This window comes from Ptychodera flava, chromosome 8 (assembly GCF_041260155.1).
Source record: "Ptychodera flava strain L36383 chromosome 8, AS_Pfla_20210202, whole genome shotgun sequence".
In the NCBI taxonomy this organism is placed as follows: Eukaryota; Metazoa; Hemichordata; class Enteropneusta; family Ptychoderidae; genus Ptychodera; species Ptychodera flava.
The window spans coordinates 27,273,677-27,299,134 of record NC_091935.1 but is presented as its reverse complement, the minus strand read 5'-3'; the positions used below and the strand labels follow the sequence as shown (position 1 = coordinate 27,299,134).

General features: G+C 38.3%; 1 protein-coding gene across 4 annotated transcripts in view; it reads left to right on the top strand.

Annotated features, from left to right (window-relative positions):
* LOC139138930 (leucine-rich repeat-containing protein 7-like) overlaps positions 1-25,458 on the top strand; it is a 163,547-nt gene that overhangs the window by 58,974 nt on the left and 79,115 nt on the right. For 2 of the 4 annotated variants that reach the window (XM_070707550.1, XM_070707553.1), the window contains exons 1-2: positions 11,092-11,231; positions 12,046-12,113. The exons of 1 other annotated variant lie outside the window; for it this stretch is intronic. In XM_070707550.1, the coding sequence (XP_070563651.1) occupies positions 12,076-12,113 (38 nt within the window). In that variant the 5' untranslated portion in view covers positions 11,092-11,231; positions 12,046-12,075. Of the gene's footprint in view, positions 1-10,551; positions 11,232-12,045; positions 12,114-25,458 lie in introns of those variants that run through there. One more of the 4 variants, XM_070707551.1, reaches the window with a different exon arrangement.

Genomic DNA, 25,458 nt, shown 5'->3' with positions numbered 1-25,458 from the left:
CATCAGCTGGCAAGCCGGGCACGACGCTGTCTTATTACTGGCCTGAGGTGAAAAGAAATTGTTAATACAGGTAAAATGAACAGGCCGCAAGAAGTGCAGAAGCTGAGTGGGGTGTGATTATCTAGCCCGAGAAGGTGTTAATTTACACTGAAAACGGGGAACTCGGGTATTAAGTGTGACGTTGTACATGACTTTGCATTGAAAAGACAGTCTGTCTTTGCCGACTTTTCTAATTTACTGCGTTTCTACGTGTTGACCGATATAAGAGGTTGTGTGTTCAGTCTTTCCTACACAGATCTTTGCTTGGTTGTCTAAATAGAAAGGAAATGCGGCAAAATAATTGAAAAGTTGATACAGAAGTTAGTTTCACATTGCTTATTTTGTTAAAGTTTGCCGATGTGAAATTTTGCAGTAAGTTTCTAAATTTTCACAATCTGTCACTTAATTCTTCGTTGAATAAAATTTCGTCTTGGCATGACCACATGAGAATACTTTTTACATGTATGCAAATGAATCACATGACCCTGAAATATTTTTTGACCTTGTATAATTGTAGATGTTAAACATTATTTTCTTACATGGGAGGTATGAGACATTGATGTTATTGATATTGCAGACGATGGACAACTGAGACAGTATTGTGGCTGTAAATCAATTGTGCAGGAATATAATTTGACAAGCATGAATCGCATGACCCTGAAAATTCTTTTTGACCCTTGGACTGAGCAATAGGTGTTAAATATCTAAAGTATTTGACATTGACATTGATAATAATGGTATTGGAGGACTGAAACAGTGTTACAACTTTTAAATTTGAATTTTATGATGTGCATTGTGGTCCCCATTCCACAAATCTCTCCATTTTGCATTTTTCAGCAGGTCTCAACGGTCGATACATGTGCATGTAATATTAAAAAAAATGCCAGAGGCAGCTGATTATCTGGTGATACTGTATTTGGCCTTCATAGTTGTTCCACCATCGTGACTTTAGGAATCTAGGCATGAACACTAGTGTTTAGACCTACCCAGTTAAAGAGTTGATATCAGCTGCTAGGATGCATGTAAAGTAGGTGTGACCGAATGTGGTTTCCTAGCAACAAGTATGTGTGAAGTCGCTGAATCTTTCAAAATGTTCACAAGTGTTTTTTGTGCGAGTAGTTCTGGCAAAAGTCGGCACGATTTCCCAGCAGGGCGAGACAGAAGGTCAGGGTTCAATGAGCAAAGTCAACTACTGGGAATTTTTGCAAGCACACTCGTTCAATACTCAGATTGCTGCTTATAGCACCTTCTTTGAGTTCTCAATGAAAGAAGAATAGAACCACAGAAGTATGTATGTCTGCGGAAAGTTTTGTCATTGTATCCAAGGTAAAATCTACCTCGGGATACAAATATGTTTGTCGTGCAAAAAAAACCAATTGAAACCACTCAGAGTGTGGGTCAAGAAGACGAGTCAACCATTCCGTGTTCCCAAAAGTACACTCAGACCCTAAGGAGTCAGCCATCTTGATTTCCAAGGTGCTCGTTTACAAAGTATCTCTTTTTTCCTGATTCTTGATAAAAGATTAAACTCTGCCGTCCCTTATCTGGAGTAACGAAATGAGACCATCCATCAACCTATCCGTCTTCATCAGTGCATCTAATGAACACTGTGAACTTTAATATGGCCTGGTGAATGCTTTGCTGGCCCCCTCGGTGAATAATAATTTTTCTTTGTTGCACACTGGTTGCACAAATTTGATCAAAATCAAACCATTGCACAGACCGCAGTTTTCATTATCTTCTGGCTCATGTCAGGTGGCTTGCGTAAGGAAACGTAAGATTGATGTGTTCATAATTACAGTCAGTGTTTGTTTTGTATTTTGTGTAGGGCATTATAAAATTGGCATATTAGATCTCACGGACAAATTCTGCTGAAATCATTCAGGAATTGAAACTATCAAATTGCTAAATTTGCAGTACCAGAGTATGTTAACAGATTGACAAAAAAATCTTGTGTAACTGTGAGTCGGTGTAACAAGTTTTCCCACCAAAATTTTTGTCGGAATTGTAGGCTACCATAGAACCGTCCAGATTTCAGCATCACATTTGTCGCAAATTATGTTTATTTTTTCCATAACAGCGATGTCTGTATCAATTAAAAAAAAAGATAATAGTTTGCAATAGGAAAATTGACAAAAAATGTAATGTGATATGAAAAAAATTATAATTTTCTCTCCTGAGTATAATATGATCTGCTTTGCTACATGTTCAAAGTCTATACAAAGTTTTACGAAAGTATTTTCCACTCCAGACTATTAACTTTTGAAGCAGTGTCAGCGTTTCTTCTAAATTATTGGTCGGTGAAACTTGCATGGGTGCTAGGTATTAAGATAAATATCCTAGGCGGTGATGGCAATTAGGTTGAATACTGTGGTGGATATGAACCATCAAATAGCTGGAAAGAAACGATTCCAAACACCGAATGGAAATAAGCTAGTGGCAATGATGAAATTATATTGATTACAGCTTGCATGTGGGTAATCACACCTCTGAGGGGAGCACCTTTCCATATGTCTATTTAATGCTGTGCATTATTCAATGCTGGCATAATTCTGAAGGATCTTCACCACAATTCTTGACTGAACTTTTTAGTCCTTGAATTTTTTGGAGTGTTTTTACCAGAATTTTAAGATTCAGATTTTTTTTGCACTTTAAATGGTCTTTTGACATCATTTTGACAGAAACTGATATAAATTCTCACAAAACATTCAGGTGAATTAATGGTAACCATGTCATCACAAATTTTGTACAACTGTACGATGATAAATTGTATGGTGAAGTTGAACCAGTATTTAGCTAGCTAGCTAAAGGAGGCAGAAATCTATAATTCTGGAAGGGTATAATCTCAGACAGTAGTTGGTCAAGTTGTCCTTGCTCAGCTCAGCATGTTACCGGAAGTAATTTTGCAGTGATTATGAAATGGCCAGTAGATGGTTACTAGGCAATAATTTATTACTTCAGAAGATTTTGTGTTCATACGGCCAGTATCTTCTTGTTCCTTTAGCTACGAGTATACACTCACATCTGTGTAGTTCTGATGCTTTCATAGTAGTGGCCACTGTGCTAGAGCTCTTATTCTGTCTGACTCATACCATGATGACAAAATTGTTTTTTTCAAGTAAAGCTTCTGTTGGTTGTTAATTGACTATCACGATTTGATGGGGATGAACAGAACTGACCACATTTTGTTGTGGACTTTGATGAAGTTTAATGTGATGCTAGCCGGTATGAACCAAGTTATGGTGATTATGTGCAACTTTGAAGTGTGTGTGTTAGAGCGATACTTTCTTTTCTGTAACTTTTTAATACATACATTTAGTTCTTGTATTGATGCAAACCACATTTGACTCTGACATTATGGACCGATGGTACAAAATTGAGAAAATCTCAAATCTCTGAAGTCTCACAACCATTTCAGATTTTAAGTAGACCAGCTCCAAAGGTGTGTTGTAGTCATAACTAATTCTATACTGGGGAGTTCATGAGATGTAAGGTATGTCTCTACAGTTCACCAGGCTGCACTCACTTGTACTTAGAATACATGTGTACTCCCTGGCTCATACATGTATTTCAAATGTACCAATTACGAATGTGTGATCTTTGGAACTTAAAATTCAGTTAGACATCCAAATGCAAAATTCTTCAACAATGCCCGTTTTTTATAGATTTTGCGAGATCTAGACATTGTAAGTGCAAGGTCAGATACTCACCATGGTATTGAATAAAATATTCAAACATTGTTATAAAATGACAAATCAACTTGAACTTCCATGCAGTTTCTTGTACAGGCTAGATTTAGGTATGAGGGCAAGTGTAGCAGGCATGAACATGTTAAAATGGAAAGTTTGAAGGGTTAAATATTTGATAGTTTGTTGTCCGATGAACTAAAATTTTAATGAAAGTTATTGTTAGTTCATGTACATGTAAGTGTTCTTTAGCAGTCATACCGGTATGTTGGTTCATAACCTTGGTTACCATGTTTAAGTGGTGCAGGACAGTTTGTTTGTCAGGAATATTTCTTTGAAAGGAGAGTGTGTGTTTGATGGAAAAAAGTCACCACTGAAGGAGGCAGTGTGACTCTGATCCCGACGTTTGTGATGGGATGAACATGGCTTAGTTACGATGCATGCACCATTGACGTTCCTGAGAATAGAAATCACGCTGGATTTGCCATCTGATGTTTCACCCTCCAGTCAGCCCCTGGGATTAGCCGGACACACAGCGACGGCAAGTCTTTGCCCTAGATTCGACAGACTGATTTGCATGACAATGAATTGGTTTGAATATAATTTGCATCTGATATTTGGTCACTGGAATGAAAAAGATCTGTAGTGAAAGGGGGATTACTGTGTTTATACATATGCAGCGAGTGAGTAATCTTCAAGAGAGCTTCAGTTCGGAAGAAGGCAATGAAGTGGTGTGAAATCAAATGTAAGAAGGGTGCATTTTTGATCTGCCATCAACATTCACAAAATGTGAGGAAAATACACCAAGCCACCAAACATTATAATGAGTGTCAGTCAACAAACTAACATGTCTACAGAGATATAGCAATAAGGTACCTTCACATAATGTAAGATTTTATTAAAAAAAGACAAAAGTTGATCACAAAAGCTGGTGAGCTTTTGACTTTCATACATGCAGAAGTTTTTATTTAGGAGGGTTCATTTGAGATAAAAACCACCTGTGGATGCCAGCTAGTCGCCAGCATTGGAATTTCAGCTTAACATGCAAATCAATTTGTGGGAAATCATTTTTTTAAGGAATTCAAGAATATCAGATAAACAACAGTGAATCATTAAATTGCAATGGATATGAGGCAACTTTCACATCAATTTATAATGAAGAGTTTGGCTCGCATAGGCCCGTAGATCTTGTCTGTGTTCTGTGACATGTGATCTTGCACAACTGTAGTAGATAGGTGCATATCAGCGTTGCCATCAATGCCTTTGCAGCTATTCTATGCATGGTTTGGAGATTTTATGCATAGGTACTGTACACTATATCCCCAGGATTTTCGGACATCTATACCTAAAGTTGATAACTACCCACACGTATCTACATGTACGTGTATTTGTATTATCCACCAAAGTGTACTGATATACCTGGTTAATACATAACGATGTGTGGGCAGAATATTACACTTTCACATCCTCTCCCCTTGTTAAATTCTTCGTCAACGAGGACAGGTTTGATAGATGTAGCGGTTGACATTCAGCGTCGCTCATCACGGAAATATCACTTGGAAAGTGATGCATCATCAATTTTTTATTCCTAATTGCAACTTCCTCTGTCACTCGAAGTGAAAGGACCCTTATGCATTTAACATGCTCCCCCATCAAATTAAAGGCTTTCTTTTCACAACCATGACCAATGTTTCTCATTTGTGTCTGTGTCTCACCCTCTGTAATTAAACCTGATGGATTCATCAGAAAGGCAAACGGTTGAGTAATATTGGCAGGGTTGGCTGGGCTGCAGGTGGTTAGAACAGGCGAAATGAGTGCTGAGGTTTTTTGTGCACGGTTTATAACCAATAGCGTTAAACCCAAGTCTCTTTTCAAACAAAGAAAAAAAGCTTTGACAATGAGGATATTTTGATTAGAGGGCATGATATCCAAAATATAATGGCACTCAAAATTCAGAATGGTTTGCCAAATTCAAATTCAAGTACCTCTGTTCTTTCTATGGGGAAAGGTTGAATTTGCTGAGTTACAAGAAAATTGAAGCAGTGAATGAACGGTTGCCAAGTAGGTTGAAGTACACCGGAGTGGGTAAGATTCTGTGAATTTAAATTTACCGGCAGTCATGGGAGTCCTCTGCCTATGATTCATGGTTCTCTTGAGTTGAAGGTAGAGGCCTGTAAGAAAAAATAAAGAAAGAAAAACGGCTAATTGTCATGGAGGTGAATGGAGTAATTAACACGCTAGCAAATGGACTCTTTTTAGTAGTGCTCTAAAGTAGTAAAGGTAGCAAGAATCATAACACCTCGGTGTAAAACTAATGATGTCTTCAATCAGTGCTTTTAACACTAACTACTATAGGTTGACTTTGCGTCTAAGTAGTTACAGAGAGTTTTCAATTTACTCTCCCGTCGTTATTGATGTTGTTGTTTTTCCCCATAAATAACTGAATATGGCACAAAAGTCTCCTTGACACCCATAAACACTGGATGACACTACCCCTGGCTGCTTATCCAGTATCATTTATTTGAAGTCAGAACACACTATACTACTTGTCTCTGAAATACTACAAGTAGTACTTTAAACTTTATGGCGGTGAATGTAGATCCGGTGGCCAGCCATTGGGTTTTTTTGGAGTGTTTTTCTCAGTTTCCATGGTGATCAAGGCTCATTACAATAAAGAAATGTGTATTATATATCTGTTACTCCTATCATCATGAAGTTCTGTTATAGCCATGTTATATTCTCGTACAAAGTCTGATCACCATAGAGAGATATTCAGAGATCAGGTTAATGCACTCATCAGTGATCAATTGATTGATTGATGTAATAACAGATGATCATTATTAATTAATGGACTGAATTGAAAATTTTTGATGACTACATTCCCTGGCCTTTAGTGATTGTCAGTCCATGTTCAGCAGAGTGCGCAGGAAAATTTCGGACAGGATAGTTTTTTGCACTTGAAATTTTCCTTTTCAAAGCAGGGATTGATGTGTGTAAACATTCCATATTCATGATTGTTACAAGTTTGTGTATTTGCACCCTGAAGTTCGAAATCAATGAAATATCTCAAAATTATTGGCAGATTATCTACTTGACAGTTTGATTTTATCATTGGTCATATTTGTGGCATGTTTTTCACATATTTAACAATAAAAATAGAATATAACACAATAGCACAAGGGTGAGATAAAAAAATAACAAAATTAAACGATATAAGCTACTGTACACTTCAGGAATATTATCTATATCCATAAACAAGTTATTATGATATATCATTGTAAGCATTGCCTATCAAGCAATCAACAGATTACAACCAGGAAACCACAAAAAAGTAGAAGAAAATGAAACAGGTAAAAAGAAGTTCAGAGAAAAAGATTATCAAGACAGGACAAAAATATCAAAATAGAGAGATTTGAATAGATACGTTTGAAGAGAAGAATAAAATCTTGGAATAATCAGAAAATGATTGATAAATCTGGACATATGCAATTGCTGACAGCTATTCCAGGTGCATTATATTTTCACAAGTGCTGGTGACCTTCAGGGAGCTGGTAAAAAAGTCGTTTAGTATTGTTTTTACAGTTCATCAGTCACCGATTCCTGAGATGCACATTGTACTGTCATAATCCGACGACGAGACAAGTTGATCAACATCCATGAAAATTTATAGCACCACCAAGACAACTGAACACTTTTCTACATGGCGTATATAAACATACTCCTGTCTCGGGGGTAACAAGTTTTCACAAATGACCCAATCAGTGATGTAGTCTGTGTTTCGTTTTGCTTTCTGAAAATCTCCTCCAAGAAATGGATGTGCCATATCCTAGGTGAAAGTGCTGATAGTATTGTTAAGGTAGTATGCGCCTCCAAAGTGAAAGACTTAAAACTTTGGCTCAAACTTTCCTCAACCAATATTTCAACCATTCTCTTTCAAAATCAAGAATAAAAGTCGGGAGTCACTGTGCAAATTTTCCTTCTAGAGAAACAAATTACCCAAGATTTACCAATATTTGAAATTCAAAATGGCCACCATCCATGTGTTAACTCTCTTGAGAAAAAATAAAATTTTCAATTTTCGAAAAACTAAGATGGTTTAAAGTTTTCTTACACCAAGAGCTTTAAAATGAACCCCCACAAGTAGTAGATCAGAAAAAAATTGTAAAAATTTGAGAGTCTGAATATCTCTCCCCAAGGTGCATTCTACCTTAATTAATCATATACATAAAATCAGAACTAGAAATATACCATACATGAAGTGCAAACTAGAATACCCTACAATTATTTGCTGAAGAATTCATATTGATTTACAAAATTTTTCTGTGGCTTTTGCCAGTTTCATTGCAATAGCCAGCTTTTGTAGTGTGAAAATTTTCGATCTGAAATTATTCATTTCCCTGGAAATTCTCTAAAAATAAATGAATAAAATGCAGAAGAAAGTATAACATGTACTTGAGGAAACAAAAAATGACTATATTAAACATTGTTGGATATAGAAGGACTGGAGTTGGACAAAATCTATAAATTCTCAAGGATTAAAACATTGGAAATCAATGAGCTAGAGTCCCAAGGATTGAAAGTTGCAGGTAAAAATTGAATAAAATTTGCAAAATTTAATCCAACTTAAATCCTCGAAGAAATAGAAATTTAATATCAATGTGCTGGAATCTGAAATATGCAAATTTAGAAAAAAAACTTTTGAATAAAATTTTTAAAGTTAATAGCATTGTCGATCTGTATGGATTTAAAAAGGTTATACATGCCATTTGTCGTAGATTTTGATTTTCTTCGTTTTGTAATCACGACCATCTGTTAAGATGGATAGATAAGTCGATGGTGACATCGCTAGATAATTTGTATGCTAATCTTGGTGTTAATGCCAGTGGAATGCCATTGTCTCTTGTGTCAATTTCCAAAATCTCTTACTATTCAGGTGTTCATTTCGTTGCCCGTTCTTGACGAGCATCCCAGTTGAACGCAGAGGCGTCAGCAATTCTTACAGCTGGTATTTTATTCCATCTCCGAGATATGATCGCCATGAATAAGAAATGCAGAGAAAACTCAGAGGGCAATGTTATTACTCTACAGATGAAATCAAAGCAGGGATGGGTTCATTCTGCGCGCGGTGCATTCTGTCGTCAAATTTAGTTTGGATGTAGCGAGAGACTGTGCTGTAACCATGTTACCGTGGTGACATGTTTACATATGGATGTAGTGAGCCTAATAAGAGCCATGGCAACGGGTGACTGCTTCTAGTTATTGCAAGATGAGAGACAAAAAAGGGCCAGTGGCGATGATGTTCAACATGGCAAAAAAGTAGCTCTGCTTAGACCACTCCCATGCCTTTCTAATTTAGCGTATTACTTTACAAAAGTTGTTTTTATCGACCAGCATTTCACAAAGGCAAACAGAAGTGATCTCACAAAAGGCGTATGAAAATCAATGCCAGATAATACCATAATTGGCTTAAACTTCATGGTGTCGCTTATCGTTCAAACATAAAGGGCTTTTTTGTTTTTTTGCTCTCTCAATAATTGCCGCAATCATGCCAGTGATAAATATCGGGCTGAAGGATTCACCGACAGCTTGACTCATCGGAAAGCTGCCTCTAGGAATGAAGCTGCTCTGATTGAAAATATCGAGTGGTTTACAGAGAAATAGCGGCTGTATCGGGTTTTCTAGCAAAAGGCTGTTAAAAAACCCCAGACAGCTGTAGTGTTTCTCAGGTATTTCCCACCGATCGGGAGAAAAAGGGCCAGGGATTAAAAGCAAGGGGCATTGATTTTTAACAGATTAAGGTTACTTGCTAATTAACAGCCAGACAATGGCAGTACACTTGTATCAATTTATGTCGCGTGGAAGATGAATCGTTGTTGTCACAATGAAGAGGCCGGTTGAAGATTCCTTCTCAGGGAAATCCGTTAAGTTAGTCAATGCGAGATGGCATTTAATACGCCTCCGTCTTGGAATAGGCAAGCTAATTGCGACAGGCATGAGTGCTAAGAGGATGAGAGAGAGATATAACTCCCGTCGCATTATTTGAGTCTTCCCCGGTTTGAAATTTGTGAAGTCAGCGTGAGAAGTTACAGATTTTTTTTTATTGGTGCTTAATAAGATACAATTGTGATCATAGTTAATCGGATATCCCATCAGGATTAGCCAGTAAATGAGCTTGTCAGTGAAAGTAGCCCTGTGATTGGTCAGAACTACCAGCGTACGGGCCCACCAATGGTCTGCGATATTCAGGCCAAGGCATTGTGGGAGTTTTAAAGCATAGAGAACGGTTATCACCGTGATCAAAGCGAGGAAAAAAACACCGATAGAGTTGGTAGGGCGAGAGAGGTACCTTTCTGCGGAAACTCATCGTAGAGGTATTGATCATAATGCACTCCAAGTCTGTGTTACAACTTTAATCAGATAGAGATATCTGCCGAAGAGGCCATTCTGTGATTCTATTGTAAAGACCGATTTTAGTAGACTTTTCCGAGGGACTGATATCTTTGAGACTGTCTTTTGTTCTCCAGCTCATAAGTGTTTAAACCAGGATAATTTATGTCCTCATAAAAGAGAAAATTCTGGCGCTGAGACAGGATTGAATGGATATTAATTTTCAGTGTTGGAGACACAAGTCGTTTAGCCTGAGACTTGGTCTGTGTACCGCGTTAGCACACAGGAAATACAAACCAATGATTCTGACTCCAATTGGTGTTACTTTTGCTGTCCCTCCCCCTTTAAAAAAAAAATTACTGTTGCTGACATAGATCGCATTTGTGTGTATCTATAAATTTGCACTGTGGTGGCAGCACGCACTGCAGCAAGCAAGCAGACTAGATCCTGTTGACAACGTGTACATACCATTTTTACCTGTGGCTGCAGTCGGCGTAACGCTAATAAGGAGATAACGACTTTACTCAGGGAGTCTGCCGTTCGTTCCAGAGGTGACTTTGTGCAGTGGAGAGTTGAGCCTGATGTGAAGTGGGCTTTTTCAAATAACCGCGGAGAGCTCGACTGAGCACTTGAGCCGGAGTCTCAATGGATCAACGTGTAAGACTAGTAGCTGGATTGTTATAAGAGAGGGAGAGTCTCTGAGAGAGACGGAGATCAAAAAAAAGAGAGGAGACCAAATCTGGTGAAGACACTTTTTATCGGGAAGCTAGGGGGTGTCAGTTTGGCTCGCATTTGATGAATGGATGCAGATAGCCTTTCACACAGTAACTAGCAGTGAGTGCAGGAGCTTTGCAACTCATTTATGGTGGTAAATCGCAGGAAAATCGGTAGGAGCTTGACTGAATCGTAACTGTCGGGGATAATCTGCAGGGCTTAGGAGGAATGCCTATGAATTGACCATTGTCGTCAATGGAGAGTCAGCCAAGCGGGGCAGCAGGATAGCCAGTCAGCTTCCCCCCTTGGGGAAAACTATTACTCTGTCTCTTCTGTGCAACCCTTTTTTCCGGAGTATGAGCACAAATATCAGACATTAAGTGTTCAGGATTTCCTTTATCCCAGGTAGGTGATTCAGAACCTGACAGTGTGGAATTTGCTGAACGTTTGTGAGTCCAACCAAGAAACGGAAAACAGAAAAAAAAAGAAAAGAAAGGGGAAAAAAAAGAGGAGGCAATTCCATGGTAGGAAAAGTTATCAGGACCTAATAGAATTAACTCCAGGCAAGGGAAATCTAGTCAAAAAGCAATTCCACCTGTATTTGCCATTTTTTTGTGGTGCTGGAAAAATATTTGCAAACTAAACATTTGTGTAGAGATCTTTAGTGGGAGGAAATTTTATGTTCAAATTGACTCTGGAGGCTTGCCCATTGATTTTTATTGTGTTGCTTTTGGAGATTCTGTTTTCCTATATGATGAAGAAATAATTGGATGTGTAAATAAGACATGAGATTATGAGAAGGAATTCTTGCAAATGTGCCTTTAACAATTGTTCTCTTAGTTGCCTGTAGGGGCTCTCTCTCTTTTTTATTTTTCCGCAACATCTTTCTCAAAGAGACATCCCGTTTGACATGTACGTGGCCTAGCAAACTGTACAGAGTTTGTCATGGGGCATCAGTGAATGGAATGAGATAGTATACATGACTTTTAAATTAGTTACTGCTATAAATCAAATAGCTAATCAGGTTAAACTAACGAGTCGGAGTCTCCACCGATCTCCATCAGCACAATGGCTACAATGTAGCCAGCGATTCAAAAGGAGCGACCGAGGAAAAGCGGGTCATCACTTATCAGGAGGAGGGGGAAAAAAAAAATTACGGCTTGTACATGTCGTGTTTATCCAAATGAGTCAAGAGGTGTTTTCCCTCGTTTTCGCACAGAATTGCTGAAGACTGCCATCTGAGACAAGGATGACAACATGCATGTGGATGCCCTTTTGCAAAATGAGGTAGGTGTATTTTTTCAAAGAAAAAAAATCTGTGAATGCATATGAATGTGCATGCCTAGCTGACGCCGTTGTGTGTTCTGGTCTCAAAATGGTTTCAAGTTGAAGTTAGTCTCCGGGGGTTGAGGCGGTCTGTTTCCAAGTGCGCATTCTCCATTTGTGATCTGCATAAAACTTAACACTACTCTATCAGTATGTTAACAAGTTCTATTTGCAACGTGAAAGTCCTTTCCGATTGAAATGTGGAGTTTTAATTTTCTTTTCTTCTTCTGAAAAAAAACGAGATAAATGCAAGAAATATAAGAAACAAAGAAGGTGAAGTAATGTGTAGGTTGAAAGCGGTTCTTTTTTCGGGGCTCTTGTGGAATATTTGTACAGGTTTTTTTCAGATGAACGGATCTAATGCCTGCCCTCAGGCTGGGTAATTTTATTTATCAGCCTTGGTTCAGTTGAAACCATTAAAATCCAGTCATGTTGCATATGGATAACGTTTGCTTCATGCAACACAGGCCAGGCGTGTCGAGCAGCACATTTTATCGGAGTAAAAACGTAATTTTTCAGTAATATCAACAAAAAAGAGGATGCATTTGGACTTTTCTTTTGGTGGGGGAGTACACGTTAATCTTTTAGAGTAATGGAGAGGAAATACAGAGAGACAATAAAATTCTGCCAACTGATGACAAAAGATCACAACGCTATCATGTTGAAATTGACAGGTGTTAGTTTCTCAAATGAAAACGACAGGAAGACAGCCCATTAAATAAAGCCGTATGAGTTTTCCGTAGTGTTACTTAGAATTTAATACCTTTAGAACAGGAAATGATAGAAACGTTGATATGAAAGCGGTTTATTGAATCTTTTTGTTGTGGAGGTTGTCTCCCCATTGATGGGTGATGCTGGAGTTTTTTTGTACAATGAAAGTTTGACTTGTTCAAAAAGAGGAAAAGTCATGACTTTTATTTTTATAGGCATCAGAATCCATCAGGGAAGTACAATTTTGTTGAATTTTTAAAAAATTTTTACAGACGAATTATTGAAACCCCAATCAGAATGCCTTTTTAATGCTAAATTCACAGAATGCATTCTTTTTTGAAGTCTAACAACAAAATTTTTGACAAAATTGAAAAATGGTTCAAATAGAAAAGATGCTTCCGACATTTCATGAAATTATCAACAAAGTTTTGATAAGCGACCACATGGCGTTATCGAATGATGTATCGGAAATCTAATTCACAACAAGGTTTTTAACCAAAATAAGATAACAATTTATGAGGTTTTGCCCCGGCTTTTTTCTGGTCAGATTTATGAAGTGAACTTTTTTATGTATGTGTTTATGTATGTATATACATACATGTATGCGTGTGTGTGTGTGTGTGTGTGTGAGTGTGAATGTGTGCCTGTGTATGTTGATGTGTGTGTGTGTATCTGTTTGTGTACATGTATATGTGTACGTACACACACATACATGCATACGCACACAGATGCAAACACACAGATATGAGCACATTTTTTTTCCGGAGATATTGATCTTTGGTTAATCCTGTAGACAAGTCAGAGTATTCGGCCCAATAGTTTGATTAATGCCACCAATCTGGGCAAAATACAAAGAAACAAATGAGTAGAGCGACAAAAGGGAAGGGCCAGGGGTAAAATGTGAGGTAAGATTAATCGTATGAAAATGAATGTGGATGGTTTGAGAGCAAGTATGAGGGAGTGTCTAATTTCATGTGTCTGTGGTCTTTCTCTAGGGATGTTTTAAAAATCCGAAAGTTGCTTCGTCAACTCGTTCATTTTCATCAGCTGCCTGACAGGCCGGGGTGGTGATTTAAGCGATAGTTTCAGTCGATATCTACGGCTGAATTTCAAACAGTTTGTCGTCGGGATATGAAAGTTAATATGGATTTAGCCGAAGCCCCGGCATGAATAGCAAAGAGCAGAGCGGTGAATTTTCACCGAAGAAAATGAGGGTGGCTTTTATTCAGTGATGGCTCTAATATGATGTTGGGTTGTGTGTGATGAGTTGGCCTGCTGTAGACTTCTTATTTACATAGCAAACAGACTAAAATCAATTTGCTCTGAACTTATCAATCAAGATAGTCTCGGTGTTTTGTCTCACAATCCCACATCTAAAAACTAGGGAAGATTTTTACATGATACTATTAAGCAGATAAGTTGAATACAGACTTATTTTATTTAATTTTTTTAACCTCGTGTGTTTTTTTTTTCCCAAATTCATTAATTTTTGGTGGATGTGGTCGGAATTGTAAATTTTTGAAGTGAAAACATGATTGCCAGGTAAAGATATTTATTTCTTCATATTTCTTATGAAGTGCTATGACAAAACAGATTTCTAGTTTCAGTGAAGTGTTAGTAATCCAATTTATTGGTTTCCTTCACTTTTAAAACTTATTTGACATGTCTATGAAGTATTTATAGCATTACAGTTGTGGAATATCTGGATAGTTTGAATTTGATGCCTCAGTACCCATATAAAGACTGAAGCTATAAGAAGTATTGAAATTATCCAGCTTTGATCTGAATTAACAAATGCAATTATTGATAATATTCCTTGTTTTGGTGATTATCATTAATCATTTTCGTATTCAAAGTTTTTTTTTTCTTGTCAACTAATAAAATACAGTGTCATTGATCATTTGTACAGCAGATATTTGTAAAAATCTCCAATTGAATTTTCCTGATTAATTTGAATTTTGAGATAGCTGAGCTCTCCCTGAAGGTGGGGTAGAGTCAGCAGGGAGAGGTCAAAGGTTGTAGGAGTCATTGGGGAGAGGTCAAAGTTCGAGATCATGTTGTTGGCCTCTCGTAAGGAAAAGTCGCAGCGGCCGTGCTCCCTGAGTCAGTATTTTCAATAGGGATCAGGCCTTGGGGCTGTCAAATGACAAAGATGAAACAGAGTGCCAGACAACCATCTCTCTCTCTGATATCGCCATATCTGCCGTGACAGGTATTCCAAGACACTTGAGCTCCTACCTCGTACGCTCTACGTGGTTCAGGGGCTGCTGATTCCTTGTGACAATTTTCACGATTACTATTGATGAATATCACGATTTTACGTTGAGGAGACATAATTCCAAACCATGATCACAGCAGCCTAAATCAACTTAAAGAAAAAATAACGAGGATAAAAAAATTAAAAAGTAAAAAAACGTTGAAAGCCGATCATAAAGACTTCATTGTGTTCTGAGTATAATTTATACGCGGTTTGAGTAAATCACTAATAGGACTTGACAAGCCAGTGAAATTCATCCATCGGGCAATTCAATGAAATGGAGAGATAGAAAGCTAATAGGCTTTGGGGAACTCTGGGATATCTATACAAAATGTAGTTGTGCCGTGAGGATAAACAATACCTGTCTTATGTGATAAGTCTGGTTTCTTTGCTAAATCTCCAGATTCATCAGTGTTCGATACCGTGATAGAAGCCCCCGGTGCAAAGTTGATGTGCTATGTATTTTTCATATTAATATTGCAATATGTGGTCCGCTTTAAGCATTTTTTTCCTAGGCAAGTTTGCTGTGTGTCGAAACCCCTTTCTTGGGCGAAATCTAAGATGTGTATCATCAGCTGTTAGAATATTTAATTCGTGTTGTCACGTCAGAGTGGGAGTTTGGAGTGAGTTTAAACGGTGAGGTGAACTTTGAGCTGTTTTTTTGCTGTGACGTGCTGTGCCTGCAAAGAGACACTAGTGATTTTTGGCTTTCATTCCTGTCCAGCAGGTCTCATTCCTAGGCTTGAAGATGCTAGCTCTCAAAACAAGACAAAACAAAAAAGAATAGAAACCAAAACATTTGTGGATATCGACTATGTAAAGGACAAAAATGGAAAAACTAACAACACTTTTACTGTCTGCAAATTTTGTTCTGAATTAGTCAAAACAATGAATAACTGCAACATTGTATTCTCTGAATGTACAACAGAGATCTTGGAAGTTTAGATTCTCTTATGGGGGGGGGGGGTTGTATGAAAATCAGGAGACATAACTTTAGCTGAGAGTTGAAGTCAATCTTTGATGACACCATCTCTGTGCATTGGACTGTTGTATTGCAGTATTGATCATCATGCATCTTTAATTGATGATTGATCGCGTGTCAGTCGGCGGTATTGACGGCAAAGAGTACTCATTTCGAGAGAACAGTTTATTATGCATTGTTTCAATAGAGAAACCGTTCTTCTCGGTCAAAACAATCGGCCCTTCTCTTTTGTCGTGCTCGCTGAACCTTGAGCTTTCACAAATGAAAAGATGATTCAAAGTGTGCAGGATTTGCCGTGAAATCTTCTTCAAAATTGCAATGAGAGCCAGCGTTTTGGTCATGTGACTCTAAGAAGAGCTGAGATTTTTTTAAAATTAAATTTCAGCAATATTGAAATTGAATGCTTGCAAGTGTTTATTATAATGCAGGGAGTTATTACGCATATCTTGCCAAGGAATTCAAGGTTTCTCGGAGTTTTTGTCAAGTTTTGTCCAAGGGAATTGTCCGGGGTGCAGCCGTCTGTGACACAAGGTTCACAGGTCCTAAAATGACCTCATAAAAATGTACAAAACACTGCCAAAGCTGGCAGTTCAGTAATGGGGACATACATTTTGGGTGCGTGTTTTATTGACGAGGTAAACCTGGTCGCATGCAGGCGTCAACCTGGTCCTCAGAACAAAGGAAGCTACATCATATTTTATTCAGGTGATCATTTTTATTGAGTCAGTTTTTTTGAGGAACAACCCCGATTGCCGTGGTCGTAAAATTCATGAAAGGAGGTGACGTTCGGTCTGCGGCGGCTGCATTATGTGGCAGAATTAATGGTTCCAGAGAGAGGATTGCAGACGTGTTTTGTCGCCGAAAAACGGGAAGAAATGTGGGACAGGTGCAAGGGGATGGGTAAAAGGGATACGCCACGGTGCAATGTGTGTTCTCTGTTCACATCGTTGCCATTAAACTTGTATGAGGTTAGGGTACGAATAATGTACATGTCTTTTTTTTTTTGGCCGATGAATAATTGTGACACCGGCAACCGTCTAATCTCTGAATTCATTTGCATACCAGAGTTGACAGCGCAAAAACGCTGCGAAAATCACATGCAAGTTTAATTTGACAAAGGTCAGTCGAATCAAAAGCTAAAGACAATGATAAACCCAAGGAAAAAAATTATCGCCTTGTAATTTTTAGCTCGGCTGTGCCATTTTTCGGCTCAGATACGAAACACCCAAAGTCAAGAATGCAATACAACTAAAGCACTGAACAGATGAACTTAAGTGGACTCTCTCAGCTAGTTATCATAAATTGCTGTTCTGTACAGCCGGAGATGTAGGTTAAAAGTTTACACGAGGTTGTTGGTTCAGTGATGAAATTATCGCTAAAAGTGGACATAATTCTTCAACTGTCAGCGTTAACTATCATGGATTAGGTTGACAGAGATATTCTATCGTTTACATAATTGTCAACATGTCACGATAAATTGTTTGTGATTTCTCGTAAAAAGCTGTGCTTAACTTCAATACTCAAAGTCATAGTCATAAAGTATATGTTGTGTTTTTTTCCTGTGATAGTGGCATAACATGGCCCTGAGGGAGAAATTTTAATGGGACGCAATGTCTACGGAAGCTGTTCATAGTGAAAATTAGAAAAGCTTGCAAGGGATCTTTCACTGGACTTTCAAAGTGGAGATTCTGGATTTCTTAAAATTTAATAAATTACACCATCATTTCACTGTGTGGCCTTTCCTCGGTATTTTTTGCCACAGTTGTATTTCAAACAGAAATAGAACTACTGTGTTAGAGTTGTTCTCTTTAATCCGAGTGTTGTTCCAGTGACCTTTCAAATATTTATTGATTTCAAATGAGAAGGGAAAATATATTTTACAAGCATTGCCTCAAAACTTACAAAGCTTCGTATATTTAGCCATATACGTTGTATACACACACACACACGTCTGTTGAGAAAAAAATTGAACACGGAGATTCACATTTTCACAGTCTGTCATGTCAAGCTGTTTTGGGCTCCATTGACATCTTTCAAGTGAAACTTTCTGCTTTTGTCACTGGGGAAAGCATTGTCTGGTTGTATAGAGAATGATTACTCAAGTGGGTATTGTGTATGTCTCTCTCGCTGCCGCTCTCTGAATTGCAACATTTTTCAAATCATTCAATGTTGTAGAAAATAAACTACACAAAGCCCATGAAGGAAAACGTGTTTTAACCCTTTCACCCCCAGTTCCCTGTATACAGGTCCAACTTTACCATAGAAAACAATGGATTTGGGACAAACCATGGTGGTGAAAGGGTTAAAAACCAATCAGAGCAGTGTGTGTGCATTCAGTAATAAACATTTTATAAAATATATTTTCGTACCTACAGTTTATCTGCCCTTGTCAATCAGTGTTCAGTACAATTTTAAAATATTCACCCTTTTGTAAGCGTCTGCCAATTGATGTGGCTCCTGTAGATTTCTTGTGGTGAAATATTCATTCACATGCTGTCATAAACAAAGATACAAATGATTGTATCATAGCACACATGCTTATAACCGCACAAAATCAGAGTTGCCCAATGGGTTAAACATGTCCTTGTTTGACTCAAGTTTTCAAGTATGTTGATGTTTGTAGAACAAGCTTTGTAACAAAATCAACTGTTTGACATTGATGCTAGGCTGAACTCCTTCAAATAAATGCCGCGATGTTCAGAAACCCACAAATTGATATTGCCATCCTTAGTATTCTTCATTGAAGTTGAATGACTGGCAAATTATTCGGGGAATCCTGACAATTAGCGCGCCGCCATCCCAATTATTTGTGGAAGCCGCCAGTGAAGATGCTAGCCACCTTTACAGGGGTGACATTATGTGCTGTCAAAACTCAACAAATAGACTGGTATGACCTTCTCTCTGTAGAAAATGTGAGAGTTCTATTACTTGCAAATTGGCCCATTTACTGGCTTGACCTTTGACACACGGCCATGACCCACTTTTCCTCAGTGTAATACCTGGTACGTCCCTAACTATTTTCATTTTGTTGCCGAGGGCATGGTTTATTCCCTTGGACTGTGCTCTTCCTGTAAGTGTAAAAAAAACTGCTCGCTGAACTTTTAAAAAAAGTACACGGAATGTAAGTGATGTTTTTCACCAGACAGATTGTATTGTTTTTGTTTCGCAGCGTCCTTGAATACCCCATTGTTTTTATTGTTCTTTGGACTCACAAGGATAAACAAGGGAATGGTTCGGTCTCTGCACTGTGGAGTATGTGGTTTGTGATTGGGACTTTTTAGGTGTAACTCACTTTTCTGTTTATGAACTTTGCATTGATGTAGAAAGTTCAGAATAAACATGTACCAAAAATGTAACTGAGCAGGTGAATCTGATGTTTGTCTAAAATCTTTTACATTTATAGAAGTACCATGGGAATAAAGGAATAATTGTCATATGGAAACAAAATTCAGTTCTCTATTACATTGAATGTCAGTGCTCCAAAACATAGACCAATTACAAGCAGAATACACTGAATAAACCCAAAACCCTTTCACATGTAGGGATGTAGACAATTTTTGGTACAGGTGGCAAAAATAAAAGTTCAGGTGGTTACAAGTAGTGTATGTGAACATAAAGTTTGCAAATTTTAGGTGACAGCCAGTTGTTTTTGCCGGCTGCTGGCTACTTTCTACATCCCTGCTTTCAGTGTTTCCACCATCCAAAGAATGGACATAAGTAATTCCGTATTGTTTCGCCATGCAACGTTTGCATGATATAGAGGTGAAAGGATATGTATTGGTCACATTGTGAAATACCCCGTATTTCAAGTCCTGCAACTGTTGCAATTGTCTGACACACATGGCACACATTGTGAAAATAATTTTTTGACGGAAAGATGTACGGATCTGAAAACATGGCCTGGGAGTGTTGTGACAGTTTCAGAAAGTACAGGTGCTACTCAGCGATATGGTTCATTGGTTAACGACAACAGTTTACGTTTTGTCTATTTATTTATTTATTTGGAATACCTTGATAGGCTGTATTTGAAGCGCAATGTGATGTTATTGTTGATGCGTCTTCTGTTTAGCTCCCTCTGTTTGTACAATACAGTTTCTTGTTCTACTCCCAGAATCATGTTGAAGTACCCACCATTCAACTCGTCAACATATGATTTGTAATGAAGAATGTTATTGTTTACAGCTGAATTTTAGTCTAGATGAGATTTCGTTTGTCAACATTGTATATTGCACACAATGAATTGTTGTGGCAATTTCTATGCTTTGCCTGTAAACATACTTCGAGAACAAGAATAAGATGATGTATTTTTATTACAGTGCAAAAATTATGAAAATATTGTCCCTTCATTTCAAGTATGTGACAACTGACATCTAATGGTACTAGAATAGCGTCATCGTCCACAAGAAGAATATGTAATGACAGTTACTAACCTTTCACGTTTGAAATACAAGACACCAAAATAATCATCAGAAGATAGTGGCTTAGTTCCTCCAGGAAGACACGCATGTGATATAAAAAGATAACATCATACCATAAATTAGTATACAGGTTATTGCATTTTATTGTTGCCTGAAAAATCGAAACTTTTATGACCAACCGTAAAAACCAACCACCCATTCACTCAATGTGTTATTTTTATACATTTGATGGGATTCCAATGTTGTCAAATCTATTAAAACCGGCGGGATTTTTATTTTCCTGGGCTGTACTGGCCATTTTGAAAAGTGGCTTTTGGAATAGCGTGGGGCAAGTTTTAACAGCCGCCTTTTGTATGATTAATGCTAAAAGCTTGTGTATTGCGATGCGCGGTGAGACAGAAACCTGTCGGAATTTGCAGCCGCTGTGTTGAAATTTGCCTCACGCCTTGAAAACTTTATTTTTCACTTTCATATGACTTGTTCCATACACGGAAGTGTGACAGGTCAAAGCCGGGAGGTGTTCCGACAATTCCAGTGGCTCCAGCGTTCTGCGAGTGGGATCGGGCAGTTTTATTGATAGTCTGTGTTCGCTGCCGCTGCCGTACTTTCAGAGGTGTCAGACGTGAAGATAACATCGTTATGTCGCGATGTTTATAGCTTTTTATACAGGGCAGAGAAAATTATTTGAGACAGTGCTATCTATTAATAAATGGGGGGATGGAAATACGGCAACTTATCTAGAGCGCTATCTGCTGAGGCTGTGACAATGACGAATGTCTTGATTCGAAGTTCAACCCGGTGCTCCTTACCGAACCATCACGCGAGGCCTGGTGCCCCGAGCATCATTACAAAAGCCAAAGCACTTGCATTTTCTGTCTCATATGCTGTTGTCATTAAAGAACGCTGACAAAATATATCCATGTCCCAGTAGAGGCATACACGGGTATAGTCCTTGATTGATAGAGGACCGAGCTGAATAGCTTCGTACATTAGACTGGTATTCATGTGGGGTGCCTTATGGTGGTACAATTGCCCTATATTTGAGCTCTCACTCTTAGCCAGACAAACCCTCAGACAGGGAGAGTTGTCACAGCTGCCTGGGAAAGTTGCAATCACGACATCCCTCTGACAAAGGAAAGAATTTTTTTTTTTCCATACCAGCTATCACACAGGTCGTAGACAAACCTGTCAGGGTCTATAGCCTGCTGCTGTGTTTGACATGTTGGGTATTAACAACCCATTTCAACAGATTATGATTTAGGGACACAGCTCTAACATGTTAAATTTATTGAAAATATGATTTGCTTTCTTTTTTAACGACACACAGGAGGCCAAATAAGTGATTTATTGCGTTAGCGCTCCGAAAGAAATAGAAAAAAGCAATAATTGTCGCAAATTTACAATCATAGTCTAACAATGGTTCATGCACTGTACTTTTGATGGCTTATTTTCCGTATTCTGCTGAAATTAAAGCCTACATAAAGCGTACCGGGAACTTTTTATGTGAAAATGATTCAACTACTGATGACCTTGGTCAGTTAAACGTCTTTTGTTTGTTTTTATCGCCCAAAAGCGACTTTATCCGCTTGTTTCATTGATGGTCGTATTCTCCCAATTATTTTTTAATAAATATATGCTAAGTATTGAAATTTCAGAATAACGTTGACAATGAAAATCGTAAACCTTGCTTATGCCTGATGAGGTAATGGTGAAAATGTGTAGTTGGATGACCAGGATTTCACACTGAAAATAGACAAACTTTTCTCAGGTGGAAATTCTCAACCATCTTACCAACATGGAACACTGTTTTCTTCATGTAAGTCAACAACAAACAAAAAAATTGTAATCAATATGATACATGCTCCAAATCTGTCACTACCAACATGATTTTGTTGTCATCATTTTTATTTTCTTGCCGAGTCTATTTAGTAAGAGCATAGTCTATGACATTTTTCTAGGGCATCACGCACTCATTGATTTGATGTCTGACAAGTCCAATATTATTTGGTGTCAGTATATCAAACAGTGTTGAAGGAAAACGACAATTGTGAGAAAACAACAAAAGATACAATTGATAGAATACACTGAGATTTAGGAAAGCTGAACCTGTAGATATCTGACTAATAGATTTTCTTTGAATCCAAAAGAACCAAATACACGTTTATCAACAATAAAAGAAGGAAAGTTCATCTAAAGGTACCTCAGTCATATTCATGTACTCTGTAAGAAATCTTTCAGCTGGTTTAATGCCCAAACCATAAATTTTAATGTAATAAAGCTGTCTCACCACAGTCAAGTTTAATTTTGATATACCTTACTGAATCATTGATGAGTATAAAAAAGTTATGACAAGTGGCACCATTTACATCACTGAAATTGTCCATATGACATTGCTGTTACAATTTAAAAGCAACGTGTTTTACAACTTCACAGGCAATTGTTTGCCCTTGTTATCATTGAAAGTCCTGCATCCTGATTGGCTGGTAAACAGATGGTCAATTCTGTTTCACACCAATCAGTGCAGATCTAGCTTTGTTCAGCAGTTTTTTTATCGGCAAGCATGACACAGCTGCGATTGTCCCTTCTTTGGTGTGGCAATTTTCAGACATGAAATAAAAAATGTTAATTGGCCACCGGGACGAGCTGACAAGCAGGCGAATGTAAGGGAGGTCGATAGATGAAAAGATGAACGAAGGAATGACTGACAGCTGAATCATCAAATGAATGAAAGATAAAAGTTGTGAAGGAATGAATGAATATCCTTGAATCCAAAGGAACCATTAGATTTCACAATGATAGGATTGATCGAGTTAAACAAAAAGCAGTAGCTTTGAAAAGGAAAGGCAAATTAGTGCAAGGAGATATTTCTTTGTCTACTATTGAAGTTGACATTTTGTCATAAATGACGGCTGTCAGAGTGCATCACGCCTGGTAATAAGAACGCAGAGACAATGAAACCGATGAGAATTCTACCCCCGAACTGAGAGCGCCTTTGGGTGAAGTCACTCTTTGAATGCAATGATAGCCAAGGCAATAAAATAGAAGTACTTGACTTAGGGAATGTGTTAGCCGTTAATAGCAGCGTAAAACAAATGAAGGAAAAAGTCCATCTTTCTCTGCAGTGGCACATGAGCTGCACCCGCACTTTCTTTTGTATTAGGCTCCTGTCTGTGATGGATTAGTCATGTCGAACAATATAGCGCTTGTAAAAGCAGGCATTGTGGCATTAATTTGACATTGTCTTTCCTCTCATTCATGAATGTACAATGGGCTCATTTGCTCGCCGGAATGTCATTTATTGTCAGAGATGCCCATGAGTTTTGATTAAATCTTGGTCGCTCGCCGTTTGCGCCAGGTGACCGTGATGAATGTGGCAGTGCTCGGTTTGCGTGTCTCATCTTGGACAATTTGCAGGAGAGTGAAAGAGAGAGAGAGAGAGAGAAGTTGATGAAAATCCATTAGGATTCTCTGATTCACAGTGCTGTGTTAAGTACATGGGGAGTTAATACAGTCAGATGGCCAGACCCAAGACCGTTTATCACAGTCGTTATCCCGGACTCAGAGTGTCAAATCCCGCCGTAGAAGAGTTAGTCTGTGACAAGACAAACAATAGCTCTTTTGTGACCACTCCATGTCAATCCCCTCGTAATGCAATAAATGCATGTTCTATGCTCTTTTATTGCCCAAAAACATATTTGCACTTGACGCAGTCATTATTTTGGCAAACATCAGACAGCTACCTCCCCCATTGTTGGCGTGTTGACGTTGCTCAACGCTGAAAGCTAAGGCAAACATTCACCTTAGAGTAGATAGCATATTAATCTAGTATTTCTTTACCCTGCTCCAAGTAAAATTTCAGATGGATTAAAAACTGAAACAAAGATGGCGTAATGGTAAAGGCTACATGCAACATTTAACATCTCGTTTTGCGGGTGCCTCATCTCCTTGCAAGATCAAATGGTATTGTTAACTTCATCTCAAAAAAAACAAGATATGGGAGAGTTTATTAGATTTAGCCCCTGACTAAATTGAATTTCCCATCATGAGGAGGCTACAGGCTGGGAGAGAGCATAGGTATCGTACACAGGGTGCTCGTATCGAGTGCGGTTGCTGGCCTGTCTCGTCAACAGATGAAGCCTCACCGTCACCACGGCTCTCGTGCATAAAAACATGTGCACATGTGCATTAGACCTCTCCTTCAGTAATGTTGACTTTTAGCCTATCCCCAGAAGGTGAGCATCTGGAGACGGAACTCTAAGTGGGCCGGTGTCTACGACTGTTTAGAACGGAGTCAGCTTGACTGATCATTCCCGTGTTTGTATACATTAGAGACAGGTCCTTCACCTTAGAGTCTGCTTCCCGCTTTCCCCGGCGCACCGGTATCTCTCCTGCACATGTGCGCAAATGCCTGCCCCGGTCAGCTTCATTGTGTTCAGCAGCGCGACTGACATTCATTCCAATGAAATTTCAGAGATGCAATCGCGCAAACTTGACACAGTATGGGAGTAGTCTTGCCTCCCTACACATGATTCTCAAGTTTGTATAAATAGACTCAACAATGCTGTCCAGAAGCGATTGGTTCTCTTTCCGTAACTAACTTTGCTACTTTGTTCTTGTGATTACACAGGAGCGTTTAATGTCTATCAACTTAGATATTTATTCGTCGACTTTTTAATCTCAACTTCTCACATCCTGGCAACTGTTCACAAAATGAGTCACGACCCGCTGATGACAAGTCACGCAAGTTGACACGTCATTCCTGAACGATAAGGATTTTTAGTCGTCAACTTGGACAGGCTCTTATTAGGAAGTTGTCGTGTTATCTCACTTCAATATATTCTGCATTTTTCAATATGGTTTGACAGAGTAGGAGCTTGTTCAGGAAGTATTTAAATAAAAAAAATAAAGAGACGGTATTTAAGATTGCGAATGGAAACG